A 21,478-nucleotide genomic window follows, 5' to 3' on the forward strand; every position below is an offset into this window, starting at 1 on the left:
AAGCAGCCTGGCTTTCAGTGCCTGTTGTGAGGCTGTTCCCCACTCTGGGGGCCTGCGTGAGGTGCGAGGGGGACACTCTGCTGCTCAGGTCCACCTGGGAGGGGTTTGGGAAGCCACTGCAGGCAGCAAGTCCTCCGTGGTACATCGGTGCTGGGCGTGCAGCCTGGCTGAAGAAGCCGTGGCCGAGCCACGTGTCATGGTACAGGGACACCACTGCTGTCCCCAGGGAGGGGGCTGAGTCCCCCCAGCTCGACGGGGTGAGCTGCAGAGGCCCCGCTGCTGTGGGAGCCGCTGGGGCAGTCAGATGCCTGGCTCTGAAGAGCGACCTCTCGGCCGTGTGATCCCGAGAGCAATAAAGCCGGGCGAGCATTTCGCACTCACCAGGCGTTGGCCGGGGATATTCACACTGGCGCTTTGTAACCTTCCAAGATCCTCCCTCCCTGCAGATGGGAAATGAAAATCCTTGGCATCGGCGTGGAGCCATGGAAGCAAGTCAAGTAACGTGGCTTAGAGAGAGGAGAAAAAAAAAAAAAAAAAAAAAAAGGAAGAAACCTGTCCAATGCCAGCTCAGTGCAGCAGGGCGTCTGCGTGCTGCACAGATGAGCGCAGCTCCTTCCCTCCCAGCGCGGGTGTTGCACAGAGCAGTTCAGTGCCTGTACATCTCTCTCGCTCGGCGAGCGTGGCCCACGCTGTTGTAAAATGAGGGGGCTGGAAACACTTTCCAGTTGATCCACTCCTAGTGTCAGGCTTCTGTAAATCTCCCCTAACTGCCGGCAGCGCTGCCAAACCCTGCTACAGCGCCGGAGAAGTGGGCTGCTCCCTGCTCTGCTCTCCATGCCCAGCTGTTCCAGGGCAAATCCAAACTCATCTTGGCAGATCTGTGAGAGAGGGAGAGCTTTTCAAACACTCAGCCTAGAAGTCATTTGTTAGTAACAAATGGGGGATTTGCCAGGACACACTGCTCCATCTGGTTTGGCATCCTGTCCCGTACACCAGCCTCAGCGGATCTGCTTGAGGAAGGCAGGGGAGAAAAAGGCAGCTTTCCCGGGGAAGAGAAACAGCTTCCCCTGCCTGTTTCTGCAGCGTTTCCTGGGCTGGAGCTCTTTCGTTGCCCTCTCCCGGAGGGGCAGATAGCACTCCTGGCAGCACAAGGTCTGCGACCAACGGAGGGTCTGAAGGGCTCCTTGATATTTGCATTTTTTTGTTGCATTTCCCTTCTAACCCAGCGAGGTTGAGCTGCATCCAGACAGGACTTCCATGCGCTTCTCTCACCCAGTGTTGTTTTTTTTTTTCCCTTTCCCTATGGTTAACGAGAGAAGTGCTCTGTTTACACTCTTCCTGTAAAATTCCCTGATGTTTTCACCACAGTGACATCTCTCAGGAGACCTTTGTGTGAGCTCCTGTCCCGAGGTGCCTGGCCCGGAGGAGCCGGCCTCGTCGCAAGCTGCGTTAGGGCTCTGGGGCCGAGCTGTTGCCGTACCATAACGCCCCGTTTCCTACCCGCTGCTCTTGGTTGCTCACCCGTTAGATGCAGGTGATTCTCGAGGGCTGTGTCCCACAGCAGGACGGTGTGTGCTCTCCAAATCAGCGTGGTTGAACCAAGCACGGATCTGCCTCACAGGGAGTGGATGGGGCTGTATCTGGAGCTGGAAGGGCTATCGCAGCTGAGGAGATGTTGCTGCTCTTCTGGTGGTCATGGCCTCGTTGTGCTGGCTGCCCAGGCTGTTCTGGCTGAAGCACTGGTGTGTTGTTCGCAGTCAGCTGGAGCGCAGCAGGCTGAGGATCACTCGTGCTTGTTAGAGCCAGCACAAGGTAGGCGGTGAGGCGGCGAGCTTGGGAGGGCAGAGCCTCGCAGCGACAGCCCACGCTCTGGGTCAGCGTAAGCCAAGTGTGAAACCACACCTTCAGGCAGCGAAACGCAGGCCTGTGCTGAGGGAGCGTGCGGGGATCTGCTCGGTGCGCGGCTCCAGACACAGGGCGAACCCCAGCAGAGGCAAAAATGAGAAGGGGCAAACCTGCAAGCGTACTGCTTTCATTAAAAGTTCTTGAACTGGCTCAGTCAGAGCTGGTGCAGCCTATATATAGCTGGGCTCTGAAATGAGGGTTTGTCTGGAAGCGCTTCCTTTTGTGCTGCTCCCCACTGCTGAGCTCCCCTCACGCCCGCTGCAGTTCGCCTGACTGTGCTGTGTGTGTGTCTCTGTGTTTTGCAGTATCCGGATTTGAGCCAGGAGTCTGGGTCTCCATTTGTCTTTATCTGCACTAATCCCCAGGAGATGGTTGTGAAGTTTCCCATCAAAGGAAAACCCAAAATCTGTAAGTAGTAAAGTTTCCACAGATGCCCCCCTTGGCCTTTCTTGCCTGCTCTCATCACCACCTCTGCTTGCCTTTGCCATATGAGTTCACAACCTTTGCCCCGCGCTCTTTGATCTGTAGGTGTTTGTTTAATGATTCAAATACATCTGTAATATTTTTGTCTTCGGTTCCCCTTTCCCCAGATGTTGTTTCCTTCTAAATACATGCCTCTTCCTGCCTCTGCAAGCACTCGGGACTCAGAGAGCGCTCACGTGCTCTGAGGAAACGCATGTCTGCAGCTGATCTGCGTCTGGCACGAGCTCTCCGAGCCTGGGTCAGGACGCGAGGCAGAAGCCTCCCTTTATCCTCAGACGAGGAGGGGGGCGTGACGCTGCTCCATGCTCGGGCCGAGCCGTGCTGGCCGCTTGCCTTCCTTTCCACATCGCCTGTGAGGAGGTGAGGGGCTGAGGCAACGAGGGCTGCGGGGCCAGATGGATGCGCTGCCCCAGCCCAGCCGCGGGCCGGCAGGATGGGATGTCCTGGCAGAGCTGGCGGGGAAGCGCCGCAGCATCTGTCCGCGCTCTGCTTGCCAGCGTCGTTAGTCCCTTTTATGAGCCACCAGCCCTCCGCAGGCTGCCAGTTACTCCTGCCCACTGCTGTAAAAAGAATGGAGGATGGATGCAGCAGCTGGGGAGTCTGCAGTCAGCTCCATCCTTATTAGCAGCTTCCCCACCACACAGCCTGGGGAAGGCACCGTACATGCTTTCAGGGGATGTGAAAAATTAATTTGACAGGCTAAAAGCAGCATAAGCAGAAATAGTCTTGGCTGTTTGTTTAGCAGAGCTGATGGCTGGGTTTTCTTTCTCATTTGCAGCGTGGTTCTCAGGGAGTAGTTATCTGGTGGCGCAGGAGCGGCAGGGTTTCTCAGGACTGGTTAATAAGGCCTTTTGAAGCACAGTGTGGGTTTTTGTGTTGTTTCTGAGGTGTTTTTTTCCCCTTTCTCCACTCGCAGGAGCACCGTTCTCCCACGGCTTTGCTCTCTCCCTGGGCGCTCGGCGTGTACCTTCCCTGCAGTGGTACCGAGCGGGTGGAAGGGCAAAACAATTTGGTTTATTCCCTGGCTTTTGTAGCAACATCTGGGAGGTGCATTCAGCCGATGGCAACAAACAATGCTTGGTGATCTGCAGCTGCAGAGCTCATGTGAGGGCTTGGATCTTGCTAGCGGCGCTGTCCTCCCCCGGGGACAGGTCTTTTCCAGCGTGCCGGTGAGCAGTCAGGGCTGTGCTGAGTTATTTGGGATGGAAATGTCTGTGCTGCGCTACAACAGCCTCATCGCTGGAACATCTGCCGTGTCCTTCGTTTTATTTTTATTTATATTTTCAGTTTCTCTCCACTCTTTCAGGCTCTGGCCGCCGTGCCCCCTTCCCCTTCACATCTGCCCCTGTGGAGCTGCGGTGGCTGAAGGGGAAGCGGCTGCGTGGCGCGGGGCTGGCCGCCTCCTGCACGTCTGCCTCTCCGGGCACGGGCGCTGCCTGCCCCCCCATCTGTCACATCGTCTCCTTTGTGTTGTGACAGTTTCCTGCTTGGAGCAGGATCAGCCTAACAGCCTGGAAGGAAGCCGGCTGCGCTTGCGGCCGCCCGCGTGGCCCGCTCCCGCTGCTGGCCGTGCCTCCCCTGCCCTCCTCCCCACGGGATCTGTCACGAGAGCGCGGGAGCTGCAGCGCGGAGGTCGTGGAGCTGCACGTCCCCCTCCGGGGAGACACAGACAGTGTTTGTGACGGGTGGGGGAAGGAGCGGGGGAGCCTTTGACCTTTGCTGGTGGTGGCACGCTGTTTTACGAGGGGCTGGCTTCGCATGCGAGCCGGTCAAAAGTGGGGCTCTCCGAGCTGGAAGCGGCTGCACCGGCTCACGTCCCCACCTGGGCTCGCTGGCTGCCCCGGTCTCCTTGAAGCCTGGCTCAACCGTGACAAAATGCCAGTTTGTCTTGTTGGGAAGCCAAGCCCGAGCGGCTTTCCTTGCCAGATAACAGCATGGACCTCACCGCAATGACATCTGAATGCTTCTCCATTGCAAATTAGTCGTTTCTAGCAGCCTGGGGAAGGAAGAAAGAAACAGAGCTCGACTCGGTGCCAGGGTTATTGTTTGCATGGAAGGGATGGGCATGGCGTTTGTGTCACATTTGTGACCACGGCTTTCCCCAATCGTGTCCCTGCTCAGTCTCAGCGTGTGAGGACAAAGCTCAGCCGTGGCTCTCGGGGGAGATTTCCTTCAATCTGGGCAAAGCTCCCCCTGGAGCAGCGCTCCCAAAGCTGCCTTGAACAGCCGAGGGCTGGAGGAGCGTGGTGGTGGGGCTGGGAGAGGGGACACAGCGCGGCGCTGCCTGCGAGATGAGAGTCCTTAAATCACTGAGCGTAAAGAGAAGGGGACCCTGGGGCCGTTGCCTTATTTTTAGCCTTTTCTTAAAGGTTACCCACGTGACGTTTTATCTTTGCCAGCTGATAGAGCAGAGGAGCCTACTGATCACTTCTGGGACCCAGGAGGAGCAGGCAGGCATGCTAAGTACGGAGCTAACAGCTCTGGACGTGACAGAGCTTTGGCGCTGGGAGACCAGAGCGTGGAGCGAGCATGAACTCGCCACCTTTCTCCTGCCAAAACCCCACGGTTTGGTGACTCGGAGGGCTGACGTGCAGCATCCGCACGCTCTGCCTCGGCCCTGCTGGGGGCCTGGTCTTTTGCTGCTTATTTCTGATGGCAGCAGCAGCACGCGGGAGCTTTGCAGACACCCTGCTGGGTCCTGGGAGCTGCCACACCGAGGCTTCGGCAGCACCTGGTTCCTGCAACCAATTTCAACCACAGCCATAGCCTGGTGTAGGCATTTGCGAAGCGATGGCGCAGTGAATTGCAAGTGCTCACTCATGTTTTTTTTTTTTTTTAATATATTTTTTTGCACATTTATGGCTTCTGTATTCAGAGAGGAGCAAGGCTGACCCGTGACTCAAGCTGAAGGAAGGAGGCAGTCTCAGGGAGGCCGGGGTGGTTGTCCTAATGGGATCTCACGAGCGAAGCAGCTTTGTCATCTGCCTCTCCTGGAAAAAAGCGCTGTCAGGCCCTTCTGTGAGCTAAAACGAGAAGTTTTCTCAGCGTGATGAGAAGGCGACGCTCTCTGACTGGATGAGAGCCCTTGTCTCTGGCCAAGTTTCTGCTTTTCGTGGCACGCTGGCATTTACCAGCAGTTTTAGGAGCCGTGCCCAAAGGTTTGGAGCTTGGGCCGTCTCATCCCCGGGAGCTCCCCTGGCCGTGCTGTAGCTGGGCTGGAGCTTCTCCTAATTCTCCTTGCTTTGAAGAATTTAGGTCTGGCCAGGGTGAGGGGGACCCTCCCCGCCCGCTCGCTGTGCCGCATCCCTGCCACGCCGCTTGTCCCCGCTCTCTGCGGGCTTCCTTCGAACGTGTTGACACGCATCCTGGGGGCGAGCAAAGCGATCGCTTTCCTCCTGGATGTTAATTTGCTCTCCTCCTCGCTGGAGCCCCCCCGGCGCCTGTGTGCTGCGCGCTGCCCTGGCTCCCGTGTCGCGCCTGCGGAGGGAAGGCATGGCGGCTGGAAACGCCGGGCTCCTCAAGCACGATAATTAAATGTGACAGCAACACACTAACTAGGAGACCTCGCTGCCTCCAGCTGATTTGCAATGCAAATAGCATTTAAAAATAAAGACTGATGAGGGTTGTGTTTTTTTTTTTTTTTTCCTTCTCCCCCCCCCCTCTCTTTACAGGGAAGCTGGATTCCAAGATCCATCAGGGAGCGAAGAAGGGGTTAATGAAGCAGAAAGCAGTGCTGTGAGCTGCCACCTTCCCACGCGGGCACTGCCACCGGGACCGCCACCCGCGGGTGCTGCCGTGGCCCTCGCCTCTGGAGCAGGTGCTCGCGGGAAGGAGGCTGCGACGGCGCCGTTGGGTATCGCTCCGTGTTGTACTCGGAAAGCATTAAAAGAAGTGTTTTCCCCAAGCTCTTTCCCTGCCCAGGGCCCAGCGCCACGGAAGGGGTGGGTGGGAGATGGAGCTGATGCGGTGACACATTCGGGTGCTGGTGTTTGTCCCCCGTGGGGACCCCACGACTGATCCCAGGGAGCCTGTGGGCGGCACGGCCTCCAGCCACCATCCCAGCCCCTCGGAGCTGGCTCTGTCCCCCTCCAAAGCAAAGAGGCAGCTCGTGCCTTTCCGCTGGGCTGGGACACGTGCTGGCCTCGCAGGAGGGCACACCGTGACTGCTCCCGGGTGCTCGGCAGGGCTTGCAGTGCTCGATGCCTTCTGCTGGGCCAAAAAACCACGTGGGGCTCGCGGGATGGCTCCAAGCAGCTGCGATGCTTGCACCCTACGGCCCCACAACACATCTATGGGGTCGGGGGTGGGAGGTGGGCTCTGGTCCCGCCTGCCCCGAGGGTCGGTGTGTGGGGCTGCCAGCGGGAGCTCGCCCTTGCAGCTCCCGGTGCCTTTGGGCCGTGCATCTCTCTCCTGGTTTGTACTGGAGCAGCAGCCTCCCTGCAAAAGCTGCTCCTGCTGCAGCTGCGTGTGCGAGTTACAAACCCTCTGTGCCTCGCGAGCAAGATTAATTTCCCCCTTTCTTTAATCCTTCACGTTCAGCAGCTCCCTGCATCGACCTGCCCCTGCTCATTACACCTCCGTGCTCCCTGGTGCCACCTCGCTCCAGGCTCTGCCCCACCGTGCCCTCGGTGTTCCCAAGGCCCTGGGGGATTTTGGTGTGGCCGCAGCCCCCACAAAGCTCCTTGGGGCCCCTCCTGGACCCCCGCAACCTGCCCCTAGGGAGCTGCCCGCTGCCAGGAGGTGCCCTCTGCCATGTGTTGGGGCTGGAGGTGCTGGACGTGCCCCAAATGCCCGTCCCATTGGTGCCCCACTGCCCTGCCAGGGGTCCCCATGGGTGCCACTGGGGTTCCCCTCGCTTGGGGTGCTGGGGTTGGGACCAAACGGCCCCCACGGCTCCTGCGGGCAGCTTCAGACCGAGAATTACCCCTGTGCACCTGCCCCACACCCCCCCTCGACCCTCAGCTGCTCCCAGGGCACCACCGAGCTTGGGAGCCACCTCCCAGCCCACCGCGCCCAACCCGCGCCCCCCAAACCCTCCCCTAAACCACCCCTGGCCGGGGGCAGCTCTGGGTGCTCCCCGCTCCGCTCCGCTCCACTCTGCTCCACTCCGCGTTTTGCGGCCAGCCGGGCACGGAGGCGGCGCGCTGCGGGCTGCACCTCCGAGCGGGGCCGAGCGGAGCCGAGCGAATCCGAACGGAGCCGAACGGGGCCGAACGGAGCCGAGCGGAGCCGATCCCGCGGCCGCGCGCCCCGCCCCGCCCCGCCCCGCCCCGCCAGGCGGACACCGGCGCGGCCTGCCCCGAGCGGCGGCATGGCGGGCCCCGCCGCCCGGCCCTAGCTGCCCGCTGCAGGCAGGAGCCCCCGCGGCCCTCATGGAGGACACCTAGGGCCGCCCGGGACGCCAGCTGGAGCCCGGTGAGTGCCGCCACGGGTAAAACGGGGGGGGGGGGAGCGGAGAACGGCGTCGCCCCCGGTGCCCCCCCCCCCCCTCCCTGAGGGGATCGTCACGGGCCGAGCCCGCCCCCACCCCCCCCGTGCGGCCGTTGGGGCCGGGACCCCCCCCCCCCTTCCCCTCCTTCCCCCTCTTCCCCCCCTTTTTCCCTTTTTTCCCCTTTTTCCCCTCTTTTCCCCTCCCCCGGTGGCCGTTGGGCCGCCCCCTCCCCCCTCCCGGACCGTTGGTCCCGGTTTCCCCTCACGCCCCCCGCCCCCCCCCCCCAGCCCCTCAGTGTGGGGGGGCCTCGCCTTGTGCCCACAGGCCCCGGGGGGGGGGTGCAGGGGCCGCCCCCCTCCCTGGAGCCCCCCCCGTGTCCGTGGGGCCCTGGGTGCTGTGGGGTTCGCTGCTCGTCCCCGCTGTGCCTCAGGGTGCCCGGAGCCCCCCCCGGGGGTGGCTTTTTTGGGGGCTGCTCCCCCCGCACCCAGCGCCCTTGGCACTGCAGCGCCGCGGGGACCTCGTGGGTGCCCCCCGCCAGCGGGCGAGAGCCTCCTGCCAGGAGATTTCCAGGCATAAGTTGTGTTTGGGGGCACGGGGGGGGCACCCGCTGGAGGGCACGGGGCTCCTCCGCTGCCCGGGATCGAGGGCACCCCGAGCACCGCGGGCACCCTGCGCTGGAGCCATCGCCGTGCTCCTCACAGCCCCATCCCGAGCCCCCCGGGACGCCGCCGCTCGTGGCTGCGGTAAGTGCCGAAGCTGCCGGCCGGGCACGGTGGCCACGAACGGCTCCGGTGGCCACAAATGGCTCTGGTGGCCACGAACGGCTCCGGTTTTCTCCGGGTGCAGCCGAGGGGTGAGAACGGGCGCTCCTGAGATAAAGCGCTCCCTCCCTCCCGCCCATTGTGTACACAGGGAAGGTCACAGGTTCAGGTCTTGTCTGTCAGACTTGGCTCCCCTCCACCTCCCAGCAGGCCTCTTTTTTTTTTTTTTTTTTTTTTTTTCCGTTTTTTTTTCCCCCCTTCCCCCCTGTTCTGGGTAGGCCCTTTCCCTCGGAGGAGGTGTTAGACGAATTTTTTTGTGTGACGTATGGCCAAGAGCTCGCGGGCCCTTTTTTTCCCCCCCCTCCAGAAGAATAAGGATGCCGGTGTCGGGGCTGACTTTCAGAGCAGGGCCGATGCTGGTGTGCGAGCCTTCCTCGCCTGGACATCCTCAGGAAAACCTATTTCCACGCTTTGTGTGATGACTCCGGCATCGGATTATGCTGCACATTTCTAGCTCTTTGTTGGCAGTACACAGCCCTGCACAGCGCTCGAAAAATCCAGTCAGCTTATTTTATTGATTAGCTTTTGAACGGAATAATTTATAATTTATCATTCTGAGGCCGTTTTGGTCTCGAAAACAGAAATCCTCGTCCTTTTTCCACCCCCTTTTAATCCACCAGCGTTTTCTCCTCTCCCTGCGGGGTAGAGCTTGCCGAGGAAGGGCGACGTGCACGGCGCCAGGAGCGTGGCCATCTCGCTGGTGCAAAAGAACGAGGATTTAATGTTTTACCTAAACCGGCCTCGCGTTCAGGACGAGGGCCCCGAGCCAGTTCAGAGCCACCAGAGGAAATTAATTATCAAGCAAGTTGTAATGACCTGTAATTGAGTACGACCGGGGCGCTGGGGTTTTTTTTTTTTTTTTTTTTTTTTCTTTTTCATGCTTGGACTTCATTTCCAGCGGAGGGCCTGTGCGCTTTGCGCGTCGCCATTCGGCTGCTCGTTAGCTGGAGGTGCCGGGCTGTGCGTGGAGGTGCCTCGGCGCACGTTACCGCGTCCTCTGCGCGCCTGCAGAGCGGCAACATTATTTTTTGCAGAGCCTGGCTCTGAGGGAGAACCTGGCGAGAGTAAGGGACGCTCAGCCACCCGCACCCCAGCCCAGGCTGGGTGGGAAGGGCGGATAATTTCTCCCTCTGTGCAGTGGCGAGGTCGCAAAGGCCCCTTGCAGGAACCGCAGCGCGAGCAGCCATGCGGCCGTGACCTCGGGTCGCAGCCCTGCGGCCACCAGAGCTTCTCCTCTGAAGTCCTTTGGCTCTCTGGAAGCGTTTGCGGGAAGAAATGGCTCACGAGGTGGGAAGGCAGCGGGGGGATGCTCAAGCCACGTCGAAGCTACCTAACAGCTTGTGCGTCTTGGTGATGTACAAACAAGGTCGGTCAGGTTTGTTCTCTTTGAGAACTGGGCAATGTTGAATTTAAATCCGCCTCTAGGTTTGCATTTGCAGTATTTTTTTTACATTCCTTGCCTTTTTGCATGAGTTAAAGAACACCAGGAGCTGCCTCGTGGATCTGGCACTTCTGCGCGGGCGTCCCTGCACATGTGGATCAATTCCGTGTGCCCGGCCGGTAACTGTGGGCCATGACAAAGCCACCCAGCGAGGGCAGCGGTCTCTGGCACTGACTGCCTTGGTGTTTCCCGGGCACACTTCTCCTCTGCTCGCTCACCGTGTTGCTGTTGACCCCGTGGGCTGGAGCCTTGCTGCGTTCCCACGCGGCCGCGCTCGGATTCGGATTAAGGCCTCGGGGTGCTGATGCAATGCTGGTGCCAGCTGTAAGGCACTAAGCCTCTTTGTCCCCTTTATCCCGAGCCTTATGTAAAGAGGATGGTGTTTCTGCTCCCAGGTACGTTGTTTCAGGGCAGCCTGGTGCTGTGAGCTGTAGGACGTGGACAGCAGTTTCCCCAGTTGGTGTTGCGAGAGTCACGGGGCTGTTCCCAAACCCGCCTCGCGTTTCCCAGTGGCTGCTGGCTGTTCGTGGGAAGGCTTTTTGAGATGTTTGTGCACGCTGACCTTCCCAAAGCTCCTGGAGATGTCCAGGCAGTGTTAGTCTGGGGTTCCCCCTTGGCACCTCTTTTCTGCTGATGCTTTGTGGGCATGGGCAAAGCGTGTGGGAGCTCTGCGGAGCTCTGCTGGCTCGGGTGATTCCCTGGGGTGGCCTCAGAGCACACGGGTACTTCGGCTGCCCTCGCAGAAGCAGGTGAGGAACCAGCGAGCTCATTTGGCACCCAGCCTCATGGTCCTGTTCGTCCTCCCCAGCTCTCGGGGCCGCTCTGCAGAACGGGTGCAGAGTGGAGTGATGCGACCTCAGCAGCTCTCATGCAAGGGAAGGAGAAGAAAAGACCCGATCGGGGCACGGCAACACAAAAAAGGCACTTTCCTGCTAACTGGGATCAGTGCCTTGTGGTACAGCGTGGTTTCAGGGAGAAGGCAAAGTTTGTGCACTGATGGCCTTGTAGTAAGGGAAAAGGGGCTGGCTGCCTGTCTGGGAAACCTGGCTGTGACTTTGGCTGCTTCTGAGATTTCTATTTTTTTGTGTGTCAAATTTATTAGTTTCTGTGAAGGAAATGCCTATTTCACTTCTGGGTTCCGGTGAAAAATCTGTTTCCTAATTGAAGCTGAGATGTCGTCTTGCTTTTTTCGCAGCTGAGTGTCCTTCACATGCAAAGAAATCTCTGATGGACCTGTTTGAACGTCAGCTCTGATGCGGTGTGAGGGGGGTGTGTGTGTGTGGAGAGGTACAGAAGGATGTGAGTGCGTGGTTGTGGATGAGGAAAGAGAACTTCAGGAGAATCTTGATCTTGTATTTAAGCATTAAGCGCTCAACTTCTGCAATTCATTTCCTTGTTTTCTGGAGCAAGAAAAGAGACAGGGAGAGGGAAGGTAACCTCCCTTTTTGCCGCTCTGTCACCGAGCGTGTCATGGGCACGGGAAAGTTTTTCAGCCTGAGATGTTCCCTTTGAGCTGTTGCTGGGTCTGCTCGGCCTCTCGGGACAGCTGGAAGGCTGTTTGTGGACTGCATTTCATCAGGTGCAGCATCTCATCGCTTGGCATGGGTACCATGATCTATCGGTAACAAAATGAGGCGATTTCAGAGCGCTGTTAATAAACCCGGGAAGCCCCTCCTGGGTTGTGGTGCAACGGGAGCATCTCCGCGTGGCTGACCCTCAAGATTTGGCTCTGAGTTACCCCGAGACCTGGTGCTTCGAGGAGAGCTCAGGATCCTGCCTGCAGCTCCTGAAGGCGTGAGGGGGGCTGGTGCAAACTGCCCTGCTCCCGTTGAGGAGGTGGAGGCTCTCCGGCAGAATTCACGCTCCTTCCCAGAAGGTTTGGTGGGCGATGCTGCAGTGAAGGTTCTTGTCCTGAAGCTTTTCTCTTCATTTTTTTTCTGGTTTAGCATCTAATCCATACCTTCCCTTTGTACTTATTGCCGCAAGTAATTACAGCTGGGCTACAGCTACCAAAACAAGCCGAGTACACTTTGATGCATGAGTCTTGCTTTTTTTTTTTTTTTTTTGTATTGTATTCCTTTACGTGCTGGCTAATTCACAAAATTCAGTAATTTGCAATGGGCCATTAGCGTGAATTAGCAACTTTCTGATGTATATCATAGCTTTGCAAATGCGCTTTATTAATCTGTGAAACACACCTATTTAGTATCCCTCTCGTTTCAAAAAAAAAAAAAAAAAAAAAAAAAAAGAAGGTGGTGGTGGGGAAATAAAGCGCTGGAGGGATTTCTTGGTCTGGTACTCTCTGTGCCTGCATCCGTCCCTGTCTGTGCCTGCCTTCCCTCCTCCCGCACTTCGCAGTCTGGCTGGTTTTTCCCAAAGTGTTCCCAGGCTGATGGCTTGACAGCAAGAGGGATTACAGCCGCACGTACAGTCTTCTGCTGCAAATGAAGCCTTTGCTCGTGTAGCCAAGGTGCCCTAATTGGTTATTGAATGAGGGGAATTAAAGGCATTAAGAGGGGAAGTGGCGGCTCCTTCATTTTTGGAGCGGCGGAGAGATGTTCTTCCTCCTCTGACGCCTGGGAAAGGGCCAAGGCCGCCGGTGCTCTCTCCTCAAATTAAAATCAAGCCCAGGAGCTTGCTGCCTCTGCCCTGCGGTCCCGGGAGCGGTGGGGACGCAGCGCTCCGTCCTCCTCCATGGACAAGCATCGTGCTGCCCTGGCGTGCGCTCGGCGCCTCCTTTGTGTCGAGCCCCAGGTGGGAGCGTGGCTGGGAGCTGGTGCAGAGCCCTTGGTTCGCATCTCCCCGGGGCTCTTCCTTGGGGTGGCGAAGGCAGGAGGGAGAGGTTGACCTGTGTACCACCCCCTGCCTGGGTGCTCTCCCACCGACGTGGCCGGGGTGAGGCGAGGCGAGCAGCCTCCCTGCCTCCCCAGGCCCGGAGAGGAAGGGTGCAGCTCTCTGCCGAGACGTGCCCGGTCTGCTCCCACCAACGCCCAGCAGCTCGGGCTGCTGCCAGAACCACCGGTGCGCTTCTGCAGGCCTGCGGACGGCGTTGGGCGAGCGGGGGAGAAGGCCGAGCTGCCTTTTTTTCCGGCGTTTGCTCCGCCAGTTGTTTATGCCCGCCGCACGCCTTCGCTCGGTGCCAGCTTTTCTCTCTTCCCATCTCCGTGACTGATGTTTTGGGGATCTTTCCTGATCGCATCCATCTCGCTGCTTCCTTTCGCTGCCGACTTTTGCAGGCTGTTGGCGTCCCTCCAGCCTGCGCGGAGCTTTATCTGGAATTTGTGAGCCTTCTTGGTTGTTTCTAAGCGCTCTCTGGCCCGGTCCCCCTTGGAGGCTGTGGGCGAGGACAGGGCACCAATTCAGATATCTCTAAGCCTCTCGTAAATCAGCTCCTTTCTGCGTTGGGGTGAACAAGGGTGTAACCAGACCGGTTTGAAATCCGCACGGCTGCGTTCGTTCCAGTTTCCTAATGGAGAACAGCTCCGTGGATGAGGGAGAATCAACCCCCAGCTTTGTCCCATATGTCCCTGTGGGAAGCGTCACGACGCACAGCTCGGTGCCAGTCAAACGGCTTCGCCCAGATGTCCCGTTTCGAGTGTTTCATGTTATTTTTGGACACAGCCGGCAGCGGCGTGGCTGACTGGGTTCAACGGGAGCGAGCTGCAGTGTGGTAGGAGAGCACCCGCGCTGGGTCTGGTGCTGCTGGTAGCACACATCCCGCTCTGCAGACTGCTCCCAAGTGTTTCCGAGCCCGTCCTGGCCAGGTGTGGCTCCCAGGGGCTGCCGGTGCCACCAGGTAGCTGCCAGCATCCACAAGGCCCGTGCTCAGAGCTGGCAGCACCCGCGACCCGCACTGATCGGGTGGGGGCTGTAGGATTGGGGTGAGGACGGTGCTGTAATTCTGGTCCTTGTTGGACCCTGACGTGCAAGTTGAGGAGCAGCTTTGATGCAAGAGCAGATCCCCGTTGAGCATCCCTGATTGCCGTACGCTCCCCGTGTGCGTGTTGGTGAGCTCGGGGTCCAAGCCAGGTACCGGGGGTGGCTCCGTGTTTGTGGGTGAGTGACAGCAAGCGGGAGGGCCGAGAAGGTGCCGTGTGTCTGTCCTGTATCAGAATGGAAGGAAGTCGTGCTTGGTGCCTTCACCTGGGTTTGCAGGTACTCTGGTGCCTGCTGATGGTGCCGAGGATTGTGCACGCGAGCGATGTTTCTCTTGCAATTTGTTGCCTTGAAATGGGAAGCCCTTGGATTTCCCTGTGTGTCGGCAGAAGATGTCTGAGCAGCGTTTGATTCAGTGCAGAGGCAGGTAGCTTGAAAAAAACACGAGGGCTGAGGAGCCCCAAACCAAAATACCTGTAAATCTGAAGAACCGCCGGCTCTCGAGGCACGAACAAACAAAAAATTGTGACTTTGGTGCTGGCGCTTCCAAGAGCGATGGGAGGATTAAAGACAAACTCGTGCCACTTTTCCTGTTTCCTGATGTAAGGAAGGCCTGAAACGTTTCCTCCCTTTTGGTCCCCCCTTTCTGTGTGCCTCACGCAGCGGTGACGTCGCTGCCGGTCGCGTTTGGCTCGTTGGGGGCTGAGGGGAGCGTGTGCGAGCGGGGGTCTGCTGGGGCTGGCTTTGCTCTCGAGCCTTGTTCAAGAGCACTGGGGGTTTTCAGCCCTGACTGAGCTTCTCCTTAATAAGTGTCAGGAGAGGTAAATGCTGAGCTGTAGCTAGCCCAGCAAAGCGTTTCCTTCAGGTCTGGTGCTGCGTGCCCGTATTTTGTGGCACCTCTGCTTTTGCTGCTCTTCTTTGTGATAATCTCAGTTGAATGTTGCTGCAAAGGTTGTGTTTTAGGGTTCCCAGCAGATATGGGGTGGATGCGAGCTAGAGCTCTGACCTGAACCACATTTTTTGACCGATGCTGAGTGTTACGTTGATGCTTACCCGGGCGTTTGGGTGCAGGTGGGCATCACGACTGGTAACCCTGAAACCCTGCCGTGGGCAGAGCCTCCCGGCCTCCCCTTGGCTACGGGCTCCCCTCTCCCATCCATCCCCAGCCTGCGTTCGGACACCGCAGGCTCCTACCGACCGCCAGCAAATGACTCGTGCCCCGCGTCAGGTTCATCTCTGGTGTCAAGGCTCAGCCCACGGAAACTTGGAGTCCCGGCGTAAGTTTCTGGAGCGCTCGCCGGGCGCTGCAGCTGCATTGCATGCTGGAAGATGTAGTCTCGCTGGGGCGCACCTCCATATTAAACGAGAAGGGTGGCTCCATTTTATTCAAATTGGGCTCAGCCTGCTGGCTCCTGGCAGCTTGCCCGCGCCGTCCCGCTCGAGCCGGGAGCCACCGAAGTTTTCCCGGTGCGCGGAGGCAGGAGCGCGGCTCCTCGGCGCGGGTCGTGCCCGGTGCCACGCCGGGCGGCCGCTTTCGAAGCCCCGCGTTTCGGTTTCGCAACGCCGCGGGCTCCCGCTGCGCGGACGCGATCGAGGAACCCTGCCCCTGTCGGGTGGCAGTTCTGGAGGGTGTCATGGTAAATCTCCTTTGTCTGCTTCGGCTTGACTGATGCACGGGGGAGAGCAAACCCTCCTCCCCTGCCGGATTTCTGGAGCTGAAAGCAGCAAGTGAGTGAGGAAGCTCCTTTGTGCAGATTTCTCCGTCTCCTCTTGTGCGTGCCAGCTGGCTCTCATTCAACATTTCTCTTCTTTTTTTTTTTTTCTCTCTTTTTATTTTTTTTTCTCCCCCATCTCTAGAGAGAGGGGGCGGGGAGAAAAGGAACATCTTAAAAAGAAATCTGCAGAAAAGACACGGGAGTTACTTAACAAAAATCCAACCCAAACAAGCCCAGCTGGGGGATTACGAACGCGGCGGTAGGAGGCGAGCGGGGAGAGAGCGCGGCGGCCCTGGAAAGGGAGGCGCGTCCCCTCGGAGTTTGCTTTAGTCGTAAAAGGAAACAAAAAGGGATCTGGTGTTGAGGCGGCGTATGGGGAAAGCTGCAGGCTGGCTGCCAGCGAGGGGCGGCGGGAGGAAAGGCCTCGTGGCACGGAGGGACCACGCTCCCGCATCGCCCCGCGCCTCCCCGGGGATGGATGCCCGCGAGACCGGCGCGCCGGAGCCCTCCGCTCCCAGCCGGGGGAAGCGCCGCATCCAGGAGCTTTTTCCGTCCTCTTTTGCCGCTCCTTCTCGCGGGCATTCCTGAAAGTTAATCAGGGTGAAAATTGCAGTCAGTCATGTCTGGAAGCCACCAGAGGCTGGTCCTGGAGCGCTGCGGGCTGGAGCACATGGGTATGAGACAGCCTTGCTACGCGTGGGCTGGCTGCCTTGTCGCCAGGAGAAGCGCTTTCTCCTGCCCCTCGCCCCCGTTGGGCTTGCAGCCGATCCCCAGCCTGGTTTCCTGGCCTCTGGTAGCGCGGCGGCGAGCCGGGCTCGGAGCATCCCGCGCGTATTTCAGCACAAAGAGCCGGGGCTTGTGCGGTTTCCCAGCTCTCGGCTTGGTGCTTTTTGAAGTGCTGCCTGGCTCTGTTTGAATAGCTTTCTCTAGGTGTGTTTGCAGTTGGCTGCTAGCTCCGAAAGTGAACTTTCAGGTTTGTCTCTAATACGCTGGCTCCTTCCCAGTGCGGAGATGTGGATTGTAGAGGTCTCGGCACCTAATGGAGCTGAATTATTCATGTCTGGTGCTGTGTGTGTGCAGCATTCCCAAGCAGAAAGCTGTCTCCTTGTCGGATCTGTGCTCCAGGACTGCTCTTAAAACGCTTTGCTGGCAGGTCTCCAGGCCAACAAGTGAGCACATGCTTTTCATGTTGTGCGGGGATCAATCCTGCGATGGCAGGAGGTAAAGGGAAGGCCACGTTTATGGCTGGATCAATCCCTCCGGTCTGTTCCGTGAGACGCCGGGGTTTGCGGAGGAGAGCGGGGAGCACCTGAGCAGCACCCGGCATTTGGGGGAGCTGTGGGAGATGCTTGGGACCCACGTATGCAGGCTGGCTTGCGAGGGAGCCACCAACCCAAATCTCATTCTGGGGTCGTAGCCTTCAAACCCAAGGCCAGAAGGCGCGGATCCCTGGTCTCTCTGCCGGGCTGGAGGCTGGCTCCTGCAGCGCTCGCGGCACGACGCGCCTCTCCTTCCCCGCTGCAGCCCCAGCCCGTTCTTGTTCGTCCTGTTTGCGGTTCCCTTCCCTGCCCCGGCAGGGCTCGGGCTCCCTTCTGCCGCCTCCTGCGTTGGGTGGACGCTTTCTCCTCCTGTTTGCTAAACCTTCGGTGGTGCCCGGCTCTCCACTGGACTCGTGGGCTCGTTCCTTTTGTTGTGGGAGGAACCAGACGCTGCTGCTGTTTGGGTAGCTTCAGACCTAAGTCCTCCTCATCCGCTCCTCTTATTTTCTGGACAAAACTAATACTTGGCCACGGCGTATCCCTTCGTTCACGGGCAGTGGGTGACTCTGGGCCCAGCAGACTGCACGTTGCCTGCTGGAGGCTGCGGGGCCAAATCTCTGCCCCTTCGGCCATCGTCCCACGTCCCCGAGCCCTGTGTGCCTGGGGAAGGGACCGCTGCCGGCTCAAACTCTGGGCCGCCTGGCTCCTCATCCTTTACCCCTCCGGCCGAAGGAATCGCTGTGGGTGCCACGGCGCAGAGGGAGGCCGTGCCGTGCTCCCGAGGAGCCGTGGCCTTCCTTGGCCTGGCGGTGATTTGGAGAGCTCGGCTGGGGAGAGGGGCTCTGGGGATGCTGGTGAGTCAGGGCTCCGGGAGAGGAGGAGGAGGAGGAAGAGGAAGGCGAGAGAAATGCGTGGGGTGGCTTTGGCAAGCCGTTAGCGACACCGATGCACAAAGTGATCTCCTGATTCGGCACTTTCCCTGCCGCTGAAACGAGAGGTCAGTGCTTTTCATTTTCAGCTTGCATGCTAGCCCCTGGCTCCTGGGGTTAAAAATCTCCGTAATGACCTGTCAGAGAGTGGATTATTAGCTGTGCAGAGCTGGGGATGCTGTGGGGAGCAGATGGAAAATGGTCTGGCTGCGGCAGCCTGTCTGATGAAAGAATCCTTGGCATTTTTACAGTGTTTGCATCTCTGGAAACGCACCATGAAGCTGCTTTCCAGGCTCCTGCCTGCTGGGGTTTGAAGAAATTTGTGTGTGCGTGCGTGTTTTTTTTCTCGTTTCTCTTTAAGTCACCTGTTTTTTGAAGTGCTGCTCGTAAATACTAGCAGGAGCAGGCCGCGAGCGCGGCGGGAAGGGGAAGGACGATGGCGCTGGAGAGGAGCTTCGTCCAAATGGGTGGTCAAGGATTTCTTCCGAGATCTGGAGACTGGGGCCGGGGAGCTGCTGGGAAGAGGCCGTTTCATGTGTTAATTACGTCTCGTAAATGTAATTGCCACCAGTTCATTGCAGTGAGGGACTTCGGTGCTTTCCCACCTCGCGTGTGGCTTTGCTTTTTTGTTCTCCTCGCCCCCCCACCGCCTCCAGAGACGTGTCGGTGTCGCTGTGCAGTGCCTTGGGAGCTGGCCCTGCGCTGTTTAAAAACCAGGTACCCGCGTGGCCCAGCCCGGCCTTCCCCCTCATTTGGAGCCAGATAATTCGGAGCAGGGCCCTGAAGCACGGTGCCACCTCTTGCTGTCCCACCTTGGGGCACGTGAGCTGGGAAGCCGGCGCTTTCCTCTGCGATTTGGCCTTCGGTGACGGCTCTCATGCTTCCAAGCGTCAGTCGTGTCGCAGGTGCCCCGGGGCTGGGATTTATTTGCCACCAAGGCACTAAACCTCGTCCCTGGCAGCAGGGAGGAGTCCCCCCCCAGCAGCCCCTGGCCGTGGGTGGCATTGGCAGGAGAGGAATCAATCCTCCATCCCAGGGGCAGCGCGCGGGGAGCGCTCAATAATTCAGAGGGAAATGGCGAGCGGGGAATGTGTGAGTAATGTCTTGTTGGAGCCGGGAGCTGTGACCTGCCAGGGCCTCGTATTGATCGAGGGACCGCTGCCAGATGGCTCCTGCTGCAGGGACAGCGAGGAGGGGACGCGGAGGGAGGGAGCCTGCTGCCTGGCGGCGGAGGTTTGGCTGGGCCTGACGCGGGATTTGGGTAACCGGGGATGCAAAGTGACGCTGGTGGCCTGGAGGGGACCTGCTGCGGGGACAGCTCGGCCCCGGTCCCCTGCCTGCACGCTGCCCGTGGTGCATCTCCCTGCCCGGAGTGCCTGCCATGCTCTTCTCCTGTAACTCTTCTCTCTGCTCTCCCTTTCAGCAGCGATGCCGTCACCTGGGCAGACCCCGACCGCTGGCAGCCCAAGGACGTAGGTGCAGCCGCGCCGTGGAGGCAGGGAAGAGCCTTGAACCGTGAGGGGCCGTTAACTCTAAGATGTCCTTGAGCAGCGGAGCTTCCGGAGGGAAAGGAATCGATGCGAACCCGGTAGAGACGTACGACAGCGGGGATGAATGGGACATTGGCGTAGGGAATCTCATCATTGATCTGGACGCTGATTTGGAGAAGGATCAGCAGAAATTGGAAATGTCGGGCTCCAAGGAGGTGGGGCTGCCGGCACCCAACGCGGTGGCGACCCTGCCTGATAACATCAAGTTTGTGAGCCCAGTGCCAGGCCCGCAGGGCAAGGAGGGCAAATCCAAGTCGAAAAGGAGCAAGAGTGGCAAGGACAGTGGCAAGCCAACCCCGGGGACCTCCTTGTTCACCCCCGGTGAGGGAGCTGGCGGCAAGAAGGAGGCTCAAGGACGCTCTGGGGACGGCGCGAACTCTGGTGGCTTGGTGCCTGCCGTCACCCCCAAGGGCTCGGAGAAGTCGGCCAAGGCATCTCGCAGCGTGGCCGGCTCCAAGAAGGACAAGGAGGGTGGTTCATCCAAAAGCAAGAAGGAAAGGAGTGAGGGTGCGGGGGCTCCGTCGGAGAAGGAGCCTGGTGTGCTGCAGCCCCTGGCCCTGGCGGTGCGGGTGGGACAGTACGATGGTGGCCAGGGAACGGAGCCTGCTGCTGCCGAGCAGCTTGGGAGTATAGCTATTGACACGGGAGCGGCGCTCAATCCCTTGGGAGTTAAGTCGGAGCTGGAGGACGGGGAAGGCGAGTGCCGGCAGCTGAAAAAGGTCAAATCGGAGAAGGTAAGGAAGGGGCCGGGCTGCGGGTGGAGGCGGCGGCGGTGCCGAGCACCCGTGAGACCCCCGGTCCCTGCAGCTCTGCAGGAGGAGCCGGGGCAGACGGGAGGGTGACGCCCTGCTCCCGTGCCACCTCCAGCAGAGCGGGGCACTGCGGGTCTCCAGCCTGCTGGCTGCCACGCTCCGCTTCCCAGCGGCCTCACCTCTCCTGCTGGAGCTCCCCGAGGAATGTGTTTCTCTCCAGTTGCCTCGTTTGCAGAGGAGACCTTCGCCTGTTGGTAAACGCGGGCTCTGCGTGGGCGTGCGAGCAAGCACAAGGTGCGGGGCTGACGGGAGCCGCCTTGCTTGGCCTGCTGTTGGTACGTGGGCTTTGTCCCACTCGCGGTGACAATCAGCCTGGGGCCACCGTGCTGCCGTGGGTGGTTGCTCCGTGTCGCTCCTCTGCTAATGTGCGGCGGCGATGCTGAGCTGGCGCTGCGTCTGGGCAGGAGCAGCCTACGGACGCCCTCTGCTCTTCCAGGAGCTCTGCAGCTCCTGCTGGTGGAGCGTGCCCTGGTCTCGTGTCTGTCTGTCTGTCCAAGCAGCACTTTGGGTACTCTCAGGTATGCCCATCTGTGTGTTTGTGCCTACAAGAGCTCATTTGTGCTGATCGCACGCGCGGTGTCACCGTGCCCCTGAATCCGAGCGGTCCCAGTGTGCCCACGGAGCGATTTTCTTGTCAGTGCAGGTGGCGAGTGAGGGAGCCGTGGCTGGCAGGCATGTGGGGTGGTGTTGGCCTGCTCCCAAAGGGTCCTGCGCGTGCTCGCTGGGTGTGACGGGGGGATTTTGGGCACCAGGAAGGGATTGGTGCACGCAAGGATGGGCCGCACTCAGCAGATTTGGGAGAGTTGCTGAGATCAGCAAGATGCTGGGGAGATATCTGCAAAAAAAAACAACACACAGAAAGCACAGTGTAGAGCATGAAAATCTGGAGCAAAGGCTGGGGATGACGGGTCATGGGGTGAGAAGCTACTGAGTGTGTCAGGGAAGGAGATTCCTGGGGCAGTCGGCTGAAGCTTGTAAAATGAAGGAGTGGCGTGGGGAAGGCGCCTTGTTTCCGTGTGCTTCCCAGCAGCAGAAGCGGGGTGAATGATTCCGGGAAGAGGAGCAGATGCTCTTCCGTGTGATGGCTTTGAAAGGCTGCAAAAAGCTGCGGGTGCCGAACGTTTAGCGGTGCTCTATGCGCCCGGGTGGTTTTGTGGAGGAGCAGTGCTTTGGGCGCTTGTTTGGGGCAACATCTTTGGCTTGAGGAGACCCCGAGGGGGGCTGGAGCCTGGGAGGTGTCACAGCGTGCTTGGCTG

At 59.4% G+C, this 21,478-nt stretch overlaps 2 protein-coding genes across 4 annotated transcripts in view; both read left to right on the top strand.

Annotated features, from left to right (window-relative positions):
- TRIP4 (thyroid hormone receptor interactor 4) overlaps window positions 1–6,254 on the top strand; it is a 31,412-nt gene extending 25,158 nt beyond the window's left edge. The window contains exons 12-13 of the mRNA XM_032195313.1: window positions 2,211–2,313; window positions 6,060–6,254. Coding sequence (XP_032051204.1) covers window positions 2,211–2,313; window positions 6,060–6,127 — 171 coding nt within the window. The 3' untranslated portion in view covers window positions 6,128–6,254. The remainder of the gene's footprint in view (window positions 1–2,210; window positions 2,314–6,059) is intronic.
- Window positions 6,255–7,723: 1,469 nt separating this feature from the next.
- Window positions 7,724–21,478, top strand: part of ZNF609 (zinc finger protein 609) — a 48,077-nt gene continuing 34,322 nt past the window's right edge. For 2 of the 3 annotated variants that reach the window (XM_032195134.1, XM_032195132.1), the window contains exons 1-2: window positions 7,724–7,803; window positions 19,284–20,144. In XM_032195134.1, coding sequence (XP_032051025.1) covers window positions 19,398–20,144 — 747 coding nt within the window. In that variant the 5' untranslated portion in view covers window positions 7,724–7,803; window positions 19,284–19,397. The remainder of the gene's footprint in view (window positions 7,804–19,283; window positions 20,145–21,478) is intronic. The other variant, XM_032195133.1, reaches the window with a different exon arrangement.

Source organism: Aythya fuligula, chromosome 11 (assembly GCF_009819795.1).
Source record: "Aythya fuligula isolate bAytFul2 chromosome 11, bAytFul2.pri, whole genome shotgun sequence".
Taxonomy (NCBI): domain Eukaryota; kingdom Metazoa; phylum Chordata; class Aves; order Anseriformes; family Anatidae; genus Aythya; species Aythya fuligula.